This window comes from Hyaena hyaena, unplaced genomic scaffold, assembly GCF_003009895.1.
Source record: "Hyaena hyaena isolate Hyena2069 unplaced genomic scaffold, ASM300989v1 scaffold_755, whole genome shotgun sequence".
NCBI classification, from domain to species: domain Eukaryota; kingdom Metazoa; phylum Chordata; class Mammalia; order Carnivora; family Hyaenidae; genus Hyaena; species Hyaena hyaena.
In genome coordinates, this window is record NW_024081388.1 from 691,646 (window position 1) to 708,800 (window position 17,155).

General features: G+C 34.7%; 1 protein-coding gene across 1 annotated transcript in view; it reads left to right on the forward strand.

Moving 5' to 3' along the window:
• The window catches only part of NLGN1 (neuroligin 1), a 662,036-nt gene extending 645,336 nt beyond the window's left edge, over positions 1-16,700 (forward strand). Inside the window, exons 6-8 of the mRNA XM_039218377.1 lie at positions 10,399-10,584; positions 14,052-14,841; positions 15,718-16,700. Of these exons, the coding sequence (XP_039074308.1) occupies positions 10,399-10,584; positions 14,052-14,841; positions 15,718-16,540 (1,799 nt within the window). The 3' untranslated portion in view covers positions 16,541-16,700. The remainder of the gene's footprint in view (positions 1-10,398; positions 10,585-14,051; positions 14,842-15,717) is intronic.
• Positions 16,701-17,155: the final 455 nt, after the last annotated feature.

Below are 17,155 nucleotides of genomic sequence, written 5' to 3' on the forward strand. Positions count from 1 at the left end.
ATTAGTAAATGAGATTACCTGAGGCTAGCTGCTGGTGCTGCTACATTGGTCTCTGAAATTGGTTTGCCTCAGGATATTTTGGGTCCATTCTAGTGCCTTTATGTACACTCAGCAGCTGCTCTGAAAGGCATACCATATGGCCCTAATCTAGGGTTCACAAACTTGCCTTTTAAGAATCACTAATTGAAACTTCCTAGGAAAAGTTGGTTTAAAAAATAAAACAATCTTTATAATTTAAAATTTGGGAGAGTGAGAAATTTGGATTATCATTCAAGTTTTATTAGAGATCTGAGTATTGGGAAGTAGTTAGTTGAGTGTAATCTTCTTCATTTTGTAGCTTTCACTACTTTATATTGTAGATTTTCACTATAGGTAACTCATATTACTATGTTCTTTCCATAATCTATATATTTTGAAGCATTAAAATATTTTTAGCTGGGTTGAGTCATATTTGTTACTACCATCGTTTTTTCTCAGGAATGTAGCTGTGTGTGTGTGTGTGTGTGTGTGTGTGTGTGTGTGTGTGTGTGCTGGTATTTCATACGTGGTGCTGGTGACATTATTTAGTGTTGTTCCGGAGTAGTGGTTTCAATCTCATTGTATGACACTTTTTCACAAATGAGATATCCTTATACTCCAAAATTCAAGAACAAGCTTCAGTTTCTGCTTTTTTTGTAATTACTAAATATTGTTGTAAATTTTGTAAATGATTTTCAAAATTTAATTAACTTTTACTTAATTACTTTATAGATTTAATTAATTTTGCAGTTACTAAAAAAATTTAATTGCTTTACATGTAAAATGTCTATTCAGAAATTTTAACCAAAGGGAAGTCCAAAACCCCAAGAGTAGTTAGAGGTTTCTTGCAAAAATGCTATTTTTATGGTGCCAAGGAGAAGTGAGCATGTGCTCAAAGATGATAGAAACATGTCAAAACGACATGGGGGCCAACTTAGAGGGAATCCTACTGGCCAAATAAGGGACAATTTAAATATCAAAACAAATTATGAGAAAAGATTAAAATCCCTGGAATAAAATAAAAACCCATGAGTCCATAACAATACAAATAAATGAATGAAAACAAATTGGGGAGAAAGGATATCTTTTTCTTGCTGCCAATTCCAACTAATAGTAAAATAAATGATGAAATTAATATTTGTTTCAAATAATAATCATAAACAGATGCCAGTAAGTGGATGACAGTGTGATGAGAAGCAGGAAATTTACATAGTATCAATATAATCTGTCTATCTTATATTTATTATCTGTGAAGGGAAAAAATGTAAATTAATATGGAAAAACATGAAAAACTACCACTTGACCAAGTAAGTGGTCATGAGACAAATTAACATGGCATGTCTGCTATTTTGATGAACCAAGATAAACACAACATTACTTCTTCTTCTTCTTTTTTTTTTTTTTTTTTACAAATAGCTTATTGTCAAGTTGGTTTCCATATAACACCCAGTGCTCACCCCCTCAAGTGCCCTCCCCTATGCCCATCTCCCCCTCCCCACACCCATCAGTCCTCAGTTTGTTCTCAGCATTCAAGAGTCTGTCATGGTTTGCCTCTCTCCCTTTCCCCCACCATTTCCTCCCTTCTTCTCCCCTATGGTCCTCCATTAAGTTCCTCCTAATCCTCCTATACGTGCAAACATATGATATTTGTCCTTTTCTGCCTGACTAATTTTGCTCAGCATAACACCCTCAAGGTCCATCCATGTTGCTACACATGGCCAGATTTCATTCTTTCTCATTGCCATGTAGTATTCCATCGTGTAGACAAACCACATCTTCTTGATCCATTCATCCATTGATGGACACTTAGGCTCTTTCCATGATTTGGCTATTGTTGACAGTGCTGCTATGAACATTGGGGTACATGTGCTCCTATGCATCAGCATTCCTATATCCCTTGGGTAAATTCCTAGCAGTGCTATTGCTGGGTCATAGGGGAGTTCTATTGTTAATTTTTTGAGGAACCTCCACACTGTTTTCCAGAGGGGCTGTACCAGTTTACATTCCCACCAACAGTGTAGGAGGGTGCCCGTTTCTCCACATCCTCGTCAGCATCTAGAGTTCTCTGATTTGCTCATTTTAGCCACTCTGACTGGCGTGAGGTGATATCTCAGTGTCGTTTTGATTTGTATTTCCCTGATGAAGAGGGATGCTGAGCATCATTTCATGTGTGTGTGTTGGCCATCTGGATGTCCTCTTTGGAGAAGTGTCTGTTTATATCTTCTGCCCATTTCTTCACTGGGTTGTTGTTTTTTGGGTGTGGAGTTTGGTGAGTTCCTTATAGATTCTGGATATTAACCCTTTATCTGATATGTCATTTGCAACTCTTTTCCCATTCCGTTGGTTGCCTATTAGTTTTATGGATTGTTTCCTTTGCCGGGCAGAAGCTTTTAATCTTGATGAGGTCCCAATAGTTATTTTTGCTCTTGCTTCCCTTGCCTTTGGGGATGTGTCAAGTAAGAAGTTGCTGCGGTGGAGGTCAAGGAGGTTGTTTCCTGCTTTCTCCTCTAGGGTGTTGATAGTTTCATGTCTCACATTCAGGTCCTTTATCCATTTTGAGTTTATCTTTGTGTATGGTGTGAGAAAATGATCTAGTTTCCTTCTTCTGCAACACAACATTACTTCTATGGTCCTCTGTCAAAAATTGATAACCTGAAGAAATATAATCACAAAGAAATATCAGATAAATCTTAATTGAGGAACATTCTACATAATAACTGATCTGCATTCTTTAAAAATATCAAGGCTAAAAAAAAGACAAAGAAAGAGAAACAAATTGCTCAAAATTAAGGAGACTAAGTAGAAAACTAAATTCAACATGTGATTCTAGATTTGATGGGGTGTGGGGGAGTGAGAAGTAGCGGTAGAAAGGAAGGAAGGAAGGGAAGGAGGGAGGTTGGGAAGGAAGGAAGGGAAGGAGGGAGGTTGGGAAGGAAGGAAGGAAGGAAGGAAGGAAGGAAGGAAGGAAGGAAGGAAGGAAGGAAGGAAGGAAGGAAGGAAGGAAGATGATAATATGTGGGACATCTGGGTGAAGAGTACATGGTAAATTTTTGTACTATTTTTGAAATATTTTGATAATATTGAAAGTTTTCAAAAATAAAAAGTTTTAAAATCACTAAATTAGGGTAGCTTTTAGTAGAGAAGAATATAATGAAAGCAGCATTAAAAACTATCAGATTTTACTAGTTATCCCTTAGGACAACATTATCTTCTCAAAAACTCCTGCTATGGTAAAAACAAAATACATAAAACAATCTAGTTTTGTCAATATTCTTTGAAATTAGTTTTCTTAAGTTAGTTAAGCTTATTCATTACCAGATATTTATTCATTACCCAGACCTTATCTCCTACTCTTCCTTCTTTTTTTTTTTTTTTTTCCAATTAATTGTGTCTTTCTCAGGGGTCAGCTTGTGTGGGATTGAAGAACACAACATTCCTCTTTCCCTCTCAGGTCTCAGAGGCTCCTAAATTCCCCTTCATTGCTGCCATCAGAAAAGACACATAGACGTCTTCTGTTTGGAAAGAATTGTTTGGAAAGAATTTAATTGTTGGTCTCCATGTTGTAACAGAATTATAACATGTTAATGCCTACCTTTATTCAGAAAACATGTACAGAATGGCCATTTGGGGCAGGTACAGTGGAGCATCCAGCTCAGAGAAAATAAAAAAGATGAACAAATTATAAATACAAATGATAAATTACAAAACACACACACACACACACACACACAGACCAAAATGTGCATTAGACAGATATTTGCAATATTTTTATAGTCTTTACTGTTCCTGAAGCTATATAGTTCTGAACTATATATATATATAGTTCCTGAAGATTTTTTCTTATACAGCAGCCATTGTGGCTCCCTGAATGTCCTGCTTTGAAGCAAATTATCACTTTAAATCATTAGACACATTCCTGCATAATCAGAACAATTAGAAATTAATAATGTGATTTCTTTCCTCTAAATAGCTTTTTTAGAAGGGAGAGTGCTTTTTCACTTGTTTGTGAGAGTGGTTATTCAGAAAGCAAGGAAACTTTATCAGTTTTGATACCAGGTCTGTTGTGCAGATTCAAATAGCCAGGAAGTACACAATAGCCTTACTCAAGGAATGTTGCATAAGCATTTCTTGACATGCAGACCAAGAATTGTGAACATTAACAGCCTCAGGTTGGAATGAAGAATAGAGGTGATGGTGTGGGATCAAGGGCTGTTACTTTTTTCTAGTATCTTGGGCCATTCTTGAAATAGGAATAGTGTACACAGTTCAGAGCTAAGCAAACCAGGGCCTTTGTTTCTCCATTACTGTCTATGGAGAAAGAGTCACAAGTGTTACCAGTGACTATAATACCAGTGACTATATAGAAAGATCAATTTCACCTGTTTACCTTGAAGATGGTAAACATATGGGAAATTTGAAGATTGAAAAATACAGAGACATCTACAGGTGTCTTCTTTCCAGGCATCTGCTGGCAGTCACCTTCACCTTTTCCATGTCAGCTGTCAGCAATCAAGAGATGTGGCCAGTAATTCAGTTTGCTTTTCCCAAAGATGAGCCATTAAAAAGCAAATTACCTCACAATAAAAAAATAGGTAGATGACAGAAGATGAGGATGATAGATAGATAGATAGATAGATAGATAGATAGATAGATAGATGATAGATAGATGATAGATAATAAATGTACGAAAATATAAAGTTTTGGAATATCACCAAGTTATTTGATATTAAGATATCACTCATTTCAGAGCCAGTTTTTTTGGAGGATACATACATACAAAAAGGAAATTATTTTGACTCTGTCTTTTGTTCCTTTCTAAGAAAAATTTAGACAATAGCTCTCAAAAAGCACATTAGCAGGGAAGTTAGCTAGAGGTGATGACTAATTAATGATATTATGTGTGTTCTTTTTCCCTACACAGACCCCAAATTGTCCAATTTGGGAAATTTAAACCATCATATTTTAAACAATCTTGCTCAAAGAGAAATGAGGGATGACTATCTAGTATGTGTTAACAGAGGGGTTTTATTTTAAACTATAACATAGCAATGTCCACCATTAGAACAGAATATTTTCAAAATATTTTCACTTTCAAAAGTGAGTCTGATGACAGAATGGAAGGTGGACTTGTGTGCTGAAAGTTTGGAGATTGACTAGCTAAAAGGATTTCATGAGTCTAAGAATAAAAAGAAGAGCACCTAGAAAAAGTCAGGAACAGGAGTTGAAAGCAAGAAATAGAGAGAGAGTACAGACGAAGATCAGACTGGATTTGGCAACTAAGAAGACAGGGAGAGTTCGCACATAGGATTTTCAGTCGGATTTTTAGTTTTTCAGATATTAATCCCACAGTTTTCAATCCTTTTATGCTTAAGATGCAAAATCCTTGATGAGTTATTTTTCTGACCTATATTCCCAAATCCCTAGAAGGATTCCTCACTATCATTCAAAGTTTCATAGCTTCAAGGCAGACTCTTTAATGCTCAGTATGGCCTCTATTTTGAAGTTCTTATCAATTTGACTCAAAGACCAACCATAACCATCTGTATCCAGGCAACAGCATTGATAAACAGAGATTTCTTTCTTACTTTTTTATAGCACGAACACATAGTAAGGACTCTTAAATATATATAAGTATATATATTTAACACTTTCATATATCAAACGCTATAAGCATAGACATTCAGATTTGCCCTTCTATCCCCAAAAAAGAAAGCATACCTACAGTATAGAATCACTGACATCTTATTTTTTAAGTTTTTTTATTTATATAAATTTTAGATTTATAAACAAAGAGAGCACAAGCAAGAGAGGGGCAGAAAGAAAGGGAGACACAGAATCTGAAGCAGGCTCCAGGCTCTGAGCTGTCAGCGCAGAGCCTGACCCAGAGCTCGAACCCACAAACCATGAGATCATGACCTGATCCACAGTTGGACACTTAACCAACTGAGCCACCTAGGCGCCCCTAGAATCACTGACATCTTAATTTCTGAAAATCTAGATGTAATCTCAAATGTAAACAGCTTGCATTTTTCCTAGTCTCAGTGTCCTCCTTGGGTACGTTTAGATCTTTTTTTTTAATGAGAAGCACCCTGCTTTCCTTTTGTTTTACATTCTAAACATGTTGTCTATACAGTTATACTGTAAGGTACCTGCAAATAGATTGGCTCAACCAATAAGCTGTAGGGCTGTTGCCAGACAGCTTAATGTAGCTTCTCTCATACTCCCTCAGGTCTGCCTGTCTGAATTTGGTGGTCACCAGTAGCCCAAACCAATACTTGGTTACCTGGTTGCAGTGATTATCCACTTTTATTTATTTCTTCCTTGCCAATTTATTTTATGCCTGATCTGATTTTTCCATTCCAAGGTTCTGTGAGCCCATGTTCAGTTTGCTTGGTTTCTAACACCTGAAAAGAATCGTAGTTGCCAGATAAGGTAAACATCAAAACCTGCTTGGTAAATTTAATCAGATCAGTAAAATTAGTAGTCCAGGTAGTGAAAACAGTGATTGGAGGGTTTTTTCTATAGGGAATTTTTAGGTGGGAAAAATGGCATTAAACAAATTCTATTTGAACACAGTCGAATGAGAATTATAGTGTGTACATGAGCCACTGAAATAATTCTTGGCATACTTGTAATTATGAATTTTGAAAGTTTACCTTAATTTTAAAGGTAATAATGTTTTCAGTTTTTATACTCACGAGTCAAATAAATAGTTGAATAATGTTTTCTGGAGAATTCTGTTGCTATCCTCCCAAAAAAGGAGAAGAGCTTATACTCATTATTGTTCTATCTTACAAAAATAATGTGTAATTGTGTTAGGACAACAATTAGTCATACATTCCAGGAGCTTACAATTGAAGGCCAGGAAAGGCTGGATAAATTGAATGACTATACAGAATGACTTAAGTGACATTAAGGGAAAAACCTTCAAAGTAATCATGAAGGTAAGGAATACTTTAGGATCTTTGCAAAAGTGAGTTCTGCCATGGCTGGCCTGTAGTTGAACAGTCCAATATAAAATTCCAGGTAGGGCTATCTGAAATTATTCTGCTGTTAAGGACACAGCAGCTAAGTCAATTTTGAAAAGAACTTTAAATGACACTTCACTGGATAGCAACGTATAAAGAATGCTGCCAATGCACATCACTTGGGTAATTAGCAAACTGTGTCTCTTTTGAGGCAGCGATTTACTTAATTTTCTTTATTTATTGCCTTTGGCTGAGCCACAGACTCTTGTTTGAATATAGGATCGGAAATCCAAAAATTAATACAAGCATGTAGTATTATTTTATCAGGCCTAAAGAGATATGATTTGATTGTCTGACTGACCTTAATAAAGGCAGTAGATATCGATTATTTTTTCCTAACATAAAACTATAGTGGCTCTCTCAATTCATGCTAATGAACTGCTTCCAGTTAGAAGATGATAGATAGATAGATAGATGATAGATAGATAGATAGATAGATAGATAGATAAACTACAGCATACACATGAAATAAAAATTAATAGTGAAAGAAATTCAGTAATGAAAGATAAAAATGAAGTTTGACAGAGTAGCTTAGACATTCCAAGCCTAGGACCAAAATCTTTTACCTGATGATTTACTCCATTTTCTATGCTATGACATAACAGTACAACTTTGGAATTGAATTGATTTTGTTTAATTTTTTTTTTCTTGATGATGCTACAAGATTTCACTAAATCATATATAAATTAGAGCTTGCTTTTCGGACAAATGATATGCTTTTACAAGTATTATGATATAAACACAAAATTATTTGACCAACCTACCAGAGTCGTTAAATTAGTGCTACTAAAACTGAAATTATAGAGGCCATATTTTTTAGTTAACTTAGAGATAATAATCTTATTACTATGGTTCTCTACTTGCTACATATTGAGTTATGATTATCTTATTAGGAAGTCAATTTTTGTATGAACATAGAGATTTATTTGGATAATACTAGAATTATTCAATATTACTTAAAGAGGAATTAAATACCAATCCTGGGGTTTGTGCTGAGTGGCATAAGCTATATTCAGAAATCAAATTTCTACCTGAATATAAATTATAGGTAATAAACTACCTAGAGTGTGCTCTCATTCTCTCATTTATTCTCTCTCTCCTACACACACACACACACACACACACACACACGCACACATACCTCCTTTATCCACTTCTATCTAATGTACAGAGTCACTTGTATCTAATGCACAGTAATCCTTTCATAAGGTTGTGTTCAGAGTTCATACTATCAGTCCATGTTTATAGAACAAAAAAATTGTAACGGATTCCTTCAGGAACTTAAACTAAAGGTTCTGTTTTACACCAAAATTCACTTAATAGCAAATAAAGTTAAAGGAGTTCTTTCCCATGTTTTTGTTTTATGTTTTAATATGCTCTCATTTATATGACCTTTGAGTATTCAAAAGTGTTTTTATGTAAGAAGATAATGTGAAGATTTTCTTAAACTGTTATGTATATTTAATAAAAAAAAAAAAGTAATGAGTACGTCCAAAAAGATATATTTATTTGAATCTTATTTTTTAAAACTTAACCTCTGTATGATTGGTTTTGGGGTCACACACACACGCACAAACACACACACGCACATGCACACAAGCACACGCTTAATGGACTAGAGATTGTGTTTTTGTTTCTTAAAATTTTTGGTCTTGTAGAAGAAGAATGACTAATCAACTTATTACCTCATATATTTTTTTGCAAAATTATTCAAAAAGATTTGTCTTCCTCTATTGCTTTCTACCATGATCCTAAGAATTTCCCGTTCCTATATTCATTTGGGGTATAGATTTATTTACCTAACTGATAGGTACTGTTACCACAGTATGGTTTTCACAAATATAACTCACTTCCTGGCTTAGTTATAAAATAAAGATATATTTCACATTGAAGTAATTTTTACTCTTTTTATGTTGAGTTTCTCTAATGGGTCTGCAATAAGAGAATATATCTAATTAAAAAAAATTAGTTCTATACACTTGGTGAGATTGGAAATTATATCCCTAAATATAATCAGTTTATGTGTAATATATCTCTAAATATTTTCTACACAATATGTGAATAATGTATAAAATGGAATCTTTTATGAATTACTTTATACTTTTTCATCTATAGCAAATGTGGATATATATTAGAGAGTAGATATTTGTTTTACAAGTTTTAATAAACATAATATAAAAGCTATTAAGTCAGTGAAATGAGTGAATATGTTTAAAGTATTAAAGTAGTATCTTTGCTCCTCTCTAAAACTTTCATATATAAAGTCACTCAGCCAGCTATTACAGTTACAATATTTTTTCTATCCCCTGTTTTCAATTGCCTTTGCCAGTCTGTCAGTTCTGTTCCTATAACCTTTCTTCTACCTCCTTTCTTTGTATTATGCAATATATATTCCTCTTGATTATCAGATTTACTGTTAAGCAGAGTTTTAAACATTCTAGATATATGAGTCTGAACTTTTTAAAAACCTCCAATGATTCTGTGTTGTTTTCTAATTGAGCAAATATGTTCAATTTAGCATTTAAGGTATTCCAAATGTGTTCCCAAATTACGTCTAACACATTGATTCCTTATTTTTAAAATATTATATTTTAGTTTATTTTGAGAGAGAGAGAGTGAGCGTGAGTAGGGGAGGAGTAGAGAGAGAGGGAAAGAAAGAATCTTAAGTAGGCTCTATGTTCAGCATAGAGCCCAGCACGGGGCTGAATCTTAATGATGCTGAGATCATGACCTAAATCGAAATCAAGAGTCAGACACTTAACCGACTGAGCCACCCAGGCCCCCTAACACAGTGATTCTTTCTTAAGCATGGACCATCATTGACAAAAATGCATATATGCATCTACATGCAAAGAGTTGCATATAATTTTATGCACAAATCTTAGAAAAATACCCCTGTTCTTCACCCTCACATCCTGCCACTGTACCACACATTCATTAAATTCCAACCATGTTAGACCATGCGCAACTTTAGGGCTGACACAGTGTTTTATGCAAAAGCACATTCTCATATGCCCCATGATACTGACTCAAATATCTCCACAAAGTAACTTGGCCTATAGAATGTCTCCCTTGAGGATTTTCAGAATGTTTTCATTCTCTTTATCTGCCCCTTGTTACCTATTACCTGGGTAACTTGGGGAAGATAAATGTCACTTTTCAGGTTTCAGTGTCTACTATTCTTCCTAAAGTATATTCTTTGATTCTAGTGGGAAATAATTTTTTACTAAAGAATTTGTACTGTACTCACCATGATGAATACAAGATTTAATTGTATTTATATTGAATGTCTGTTTGATCCATGTCAACTCAAAACAGTGTTCTAAGGTACCTTTTTATTTCGATCTTCCAGGTTTCTTAAGCACAGGAGATCAGGCTGCAAAAGGAAACTATGGACTCCTTGACCTCATACAGGCTTTAAGATGGACTAGTGAGAACATTGGATTCTTTGGCGGTGACCCCTTAAGAATCACTGTTTTTGGATCTGGCGCTGGGGGTTCATGTGTCAATCTGCTGACTTTATCCCATTATTCTGAAGGTAACCGTTGGAGCAATTCAACCAAAGGTATTATGCAGGTTGCAAATTTTGACAATTTTGGTGTCTGCATGCCACCACCATCAGTAGTATGTGATGCTTTGTACATATTTCTCTGTTGAAACTGAGTATTAGGTTGAGCTCAATAACTGTTTAAAATTTTGTTTCTTCAGCTTTTCTATGCATGTTTAAATTTTTGTCAAACTCTTTTCTTTGTCTCCTGTGGAGCTTGGTAAGGATGCCCTTTCAAGCGCACTTCAGAATAGTTAGCATTACAGTTACTTTTCTTTCCTCTAAAAGGTGATTTTTGGGAAAATCAAAGATGTTCATAGCTCTGTCATCTCTGTTTATTCAGTAATCAAAAATCAAAGACAGGTTTGTTTTTTTTTTTTTTAATGCAAGGATTGTGTATTATCTATTTTCAAGACAATAGGCATTTAAAACCTTTCACCAGTAGGAAGATAAGGAAGCCGTCCTAAGCTGGTTTGTCTGGAAACAAGATTTTCACTTGTCTGAGTAGAGATTGGATGTTTGATTATTTTGCATGCACGATCCAAAATTGTCAAAGCATCAAGGTCACTAGTAGAGCTTTTCATTAAAAGGAATATTAGGTTTGAATTTGTGCTTTTTCTATTTTCAAATTGAAAAGTGTTTATATTATTTTTTCCCTGTAAAGCTTGGCAAAGCAGCCTGGAGCACTGAGGCTGCTTAAACCCATGAAGCATTTTTCTTGACTCCATTTTCTAGCCTTGACACCCTTTTTCCAAAGTGCCTGCTCAAGGCTCATCATGTTGTTTTTTCATGAATTTCCATTTTACCAGGAGTTTAATTCACTCATTCTAATTGCATTATTAACTTGAAACATCCACATGAACAGAAAGGTTTTATTGGAAAAGCCTGCAAAAGCAAATACTTTTTCTCCATTATATATAATAGATAGGAAGACAGAGAATACACATCAACACAGACCATTTTGTGTTTTCTGCTTCTTTTATTGTCATTTTATATATATTAAGGAAGTATATACTGTCAAGTATAATTCATGAAGCATCTTGAATTGTAAGACTGAGCTTTATGATATAGAGCATCAGACATAGAGTATTTGTTTTCAGTATCAAAGGATATATTGATGCAGAATTTCAAAAGAACAGCCTATCATTAAATGACTATATATATTCAGAGAATCATATATTTTCATAGACTTAATTTATAGATATAGTTTATGTAATATCTCTTTATGTTAGTAGAATTCTGACTTGAGATGACAAAATAACACATATGAGAACATTTCCAAGTATATAGGGATTTTGGTCTATAATGAAGTGGCTTATTTTGAAGTAACAAATTTTGTTATTTTTTTTTCATTGAAGAGATTAGACTGTTCTAGCTGAGGACTATACTAATGCCAATATTTATGTAGGTTAACGTTAGACAATCTGTTCAGACTTATTAGGGTCATTTGATCTCAAATGTAATTTCTTCCTATTTATTCTAAAATTTTTTCTAAATGTAGAGCAAAAATGGGCACCAAAGCTAGTCACCTAGTATAAAACTAACATTTGATAAAGAGACAAACCAATTAGTTCATAGACCAGCATTGCTATTCATCAGTTGATGATTTGATAAACAGTGGTCAATGGCTATGCCAATAGTTGAAAATATAATATTCCATCACACTCTTCAAGGAAGACTGTCCATGCAGAGCCAGATAAACGGACTTGTATTTGATTTAGTCCTAAGCCTATCTCTACAAAAAGGGTGCATGATTTTTACCAGGAGATGCTCAGGAGATATCTTAAAATCATCAAACTAATTCTGTCTCCAGTACAGACATTGATTTGAAGTCTGTAAACTCCCCAAGGCTACAGCAATGCTCAAATTTGTATCTATCAAGAGTCAACCACAGCTTATATATACATAAAAGCATTTTCATTAATGATAAAATGTTTGGTTTTTCCAATACTATCTAGATGGCATATTTCAGACTATGATGTATATGTATTTCTCCCAAATCTTTTTTGGTATATTTAGTTAATCTCATTGAGCCCTTAAAATGTGAAATAATCACAAGGTATATTTTAGTTGTAAAGTTTTTAATTAGTAAAATATTTTTCTGAACAGATGTTAAAAAACACATAGCCTATGTAAGTTTTAAAAATTATCTGCATTTATATCATTCACTCTGGCATACTTTGTTCTGGCAAACTAAAAATATGTTCATAAAGATGTCAGAAACCAAAACGAATTTAAATTGGTACTGTTTGACTTTTTGAATATTTTTAGAATTATCTAAGAACACATTATAGGCATTTTGAATACATGTGCATTTTTGGAGAAAAATCTAAAACTTTGCTTCTAATTCAGACACTGCTTTAGCACCTTTGTGAAAAGAATTCTTATCTCATTAACACATATGAATAATTGAACATGTGTTTAAATAACTGAACTACGAAGCTATTTTTGGAAACTGATAATAAATGTAATTTTTAAAGAAAATAGATAAGTTAGGTTTTAAAAACAAGAATTTTATTTGAAAATACCTTAATGAGCAGATAAAGTGCATTTGTAAATTTGAATGGAATGTAGCCCTTATCAAACTGCCTATGGGACCATGATTTATAATTCTTAAATGCAATTAAGTAAAAAGCAGTGGACCATGACTTTTTCATCTTTTATGATAAAATATAGCAGGGCGCATTCAACAGTGGAAAAATTAAATCACTCTCCCCCAACACACACGCACACTGAATCCTTCTGCTGATGTTTTTTTCTTTAACCTAGTGAAAACACTTCAAATGTTATGTCTTCTTCTGAAAGATGAATATTCAGATATTATGTCTGACATGAAGAGCTGGAAAGAGTATGTCGAAAGTGATATTCTGTTCTGTGTGCCTTCTGGGCCATCCCCAGGGTATTAACAAATCCCCATCCCCAGGAGTTGTGTGAGCTCCCAGCAATTTTTTTTTTTTAATAAATCTGATTAAAACAAACATACAGAGCCATTTTGAAAGAAGATACATACAGCCAAATTGGAAGAAATATTCTCAAAAAAAAAAAACAAAACACAGCAATACAAAGTCTAATGAAGAGTTAAGGGGGAGAAAGCCTACCTGGTTGGCTTTCATAATAACATGGGTGTTCGGGTGTTGGGCGAAAAAATACTTGGGACTTTTCACCACTAATATTTACCTGTTCTCCATCTCTCCTTGCTTATTGCCTCTTTGAGACACTAAACCATTTAGATCTCTTGATCCCTAAAGCAGTTGGCCCTCAAACTTAGTTTGCCTCTTTGATTCCTTTTACCTTGGGGATGTCTTTATGTACCTTCTCTTAAGCAAAAATGTCTCTATCTTCCTGTTTTTTAAGTTGTATATGGGTTTGTATATACACGCCTAAAATATCAGATGTTATTGTTTTAGCACAATAACTTATTCAAAAGTCATCTCAAACTCTGTTGTTTTTCCCTATAGGACTTTTTCAACGAGCAATAGCTCAAAGTGGAACAGCCCTTTCCAGCTGGGCTGTTAGTTTCCAACCTGCAAAATATGCTAGAATGTTGGCCACAAAAGTTGGTTGCAATGTTTCAGATACAGTAGAGTTAGTGGAATGCCTACAGAAGAAGCCTTACAAAGAACTTGTTGACCAAGATATTCAACCAGCACGATACCACATAGCCTTTGGACCTGTGATCGATGGTGATGTAATACCAGATGACCCTCAGATATTGATGGAGCAAGGAGAGTTTCTCAACTATGATATAATGTTAGGAGTTAACCAAGGAGAAGGGCTAAAATTTGTTGAAAATATAGTAGATAGTGATGATGGTATATCAGCTAGTGATTTTGACTTTGCTGTTTCCAATTTTGTTGATAATTTATACGGATATCCTGAAGGCAAAGATGTTTTGAGAGAAACCATTAAATTCATGTATACTGACTGGGCTGACCGTCATAACCCTGAAACCAGAAGGAAGACATTATTGGCTTTGTTTACAGACCATCAGTGGGTGGCACCAGCTGTAGCTACAGCAGATCTTCACTCAAACTTTGGTTCACCTACATATTTCTATGCCTTTTACCATCATTGCCAAACAGATCAGGTTCCAGCTTGGGCTGATGCAGCTCATGGAGACGAAGTTCCCTACGTACTAGGAATCCCCATGATTGGACCTACAGAGTTATTTCCTTGCAATTTCTCCAAAAATGATGTGATGCTGAGTGCAGTTGTAATGACGTACTGGACAAATTTTGCTAAAACTGGGTATGTACCTAAGTAATAGAATTGTCCATAATTTAATAAAAGATATCCTTGTAAGCATTTAAAAATAATACACACTTCACGTTCAAATGGTTTAACTTAATGGGTTAATGTCATTAATATATTAAGTTTCTTTATTCAAACTTCTATTTGTGCTGTTTCAAACTTCTATTTTGTGCCTTAGTTCTTACTTTTAGAAGTTTATTAAGAAAGACATACTTCTGGGGAAAAAGAAAGAAAGAAAGACATATCTCTGTTGCATTACTCAATAAATAAATTCATTTTTAATTATACAGGACTTATTATTTTTGTTATTTAGTAGTGACAAATATTATTTTATAGTGCTTTCCAGTTTACACTATTGTTTGCTCTTTGATCCTTCCATCTTCTTTTTCTAGGTGGCCAGGTCAGGTATTGTTAATCCACTTTGCAGATAAAGGACTGAGGTGATGAGAGCCTAGCCTCATATATCTACTCGTATATCTATGATATACATAGCAGTACTAAGACTTACAACCTCATCTGCTAATTCCAAAACTCAGGTTTTGTCCACTATTCCATGCTGTCCTTGCTCGTTTGCCTATGACACAATGCATATGTGTGTGAATTCTATAACCTTTGGATTGATAGTAGCCCATCTCTAAATGGCCAAAGAGAACAAGATTGTGAGGCTTATTCTCATTACATTATCATCCATTTAATCTGCCTACGATAGGATCTGTATTTCTAAATTGACCCAAACTGTTATTAAAATACAGTCTAGGCCTTGCTAACTTGTTAAGTTACCTCTTCAATTTGATGTTAAACTAGTACTTTTTTGAATAAGAAAAAAAAAGAAATAAAAAAACTTTGTTCTCATGAGCACTTTTTTTCCCCTAGTGACCCAAATCAACCAGTCCCTCAAGACACAAAATTCATCCATACCAAACCCAACCGCTTTGAAGAAGTAGCATGGACCAGATATTCCCAGAAAGATCAACTTTATCTCCATATTGGATTAAAACCAAGAGTTAAAGAACATTACAGAGCCAATAAGGTGAACCTCTGGTTGGAGCTGGTACCTCATCTGCATAATCTCAATGACATTTCTCAGTATACCTCGACAACAACTAAAGTGCCATCAACTGACATCACTTTCAGACCTACAAGAAAGAATTCTGTACCTGTCACATCAGCATTTCCCACTGCCAAGCAGGATGATCCCAAACAACAACCGAGTCCATTTTCAGTGGATCAAAGGGACTACTCCACAGAGCTGAGCGTCACGATTGCAGTTGGAGCATCACTGCTGTTTCTGAACATCCTTGCCTTTGCAGCCCTGTACTACAAAAAAGATAAGAGGAGACATGATGTTCACAGAAGATGCAGCCCTCAACGCACTACGACCAACGATCTGACCCACGCACAAGAAGAGGAGATCATGTCCCTCCAAATGAAGCACACTGATTTGGATCATGAATGTGAGTCCATCCATCCACATGAGGTGGTTCTTCGGACCGCCTGCCCCCCAGATTACACACTAGCTATGAGGAGGTCACCTGATGATGTTCCCTTAATGACACCCAACACCATTACAATGATTCCCAACACTATACCAGGGATTCAACCCTTACACACATTCAATACATTTACTGGAGGACAGAACAATACTCTGCCCCATCCCCATCCCCACCCCCATTCACATTCAACAACCAGGGTATAGCCAGATAAGAGAAATAAACTCTATTTTTTTGATGGATTGCAGTAAAAGATTACTGAAGATTCCTTGGCTTTCAACCTACAAGACTCTTACTATTTAAATAAGGAGGAATATTATGTGAATATACATATCAAGAACTTTGGGGGTTTTGAAAAAAATTAAATTGTACATATATACACAAATCAACTTTAAAAATGAATTTCAATTGCTTGAAGCAATTGTTCTGAATGATACTTTTTCATTCATATTCAAGAATTAATTTTTTGAAGATTTATGTTACATAATGGAATTAGGCATGTGGAACACCAAACAGGAAAGAACTATGTCTGAAATATAAAAAATAAAAATAAAAACAACCAGGAATATGCACAAGGGACACACCAATGGAATGTCAGATAATTTTCACCAGTTTTTATTTGGAGCCGTTTTATTGTGTAGACCATATTTACATATTTGGATAAGTACACAAAGCACCAGTGCTGTTAATGGCCTTAGCAGAGGCTCATGCTGAAATTTGCCAGTAAGACAAAGAAGTTTAAAGACTGGCAGGTACAACATTATCACATAAGTGCTGTCAGTATAAAGTTATGGGGATAAAGGAAACTGGATATTTTTAGC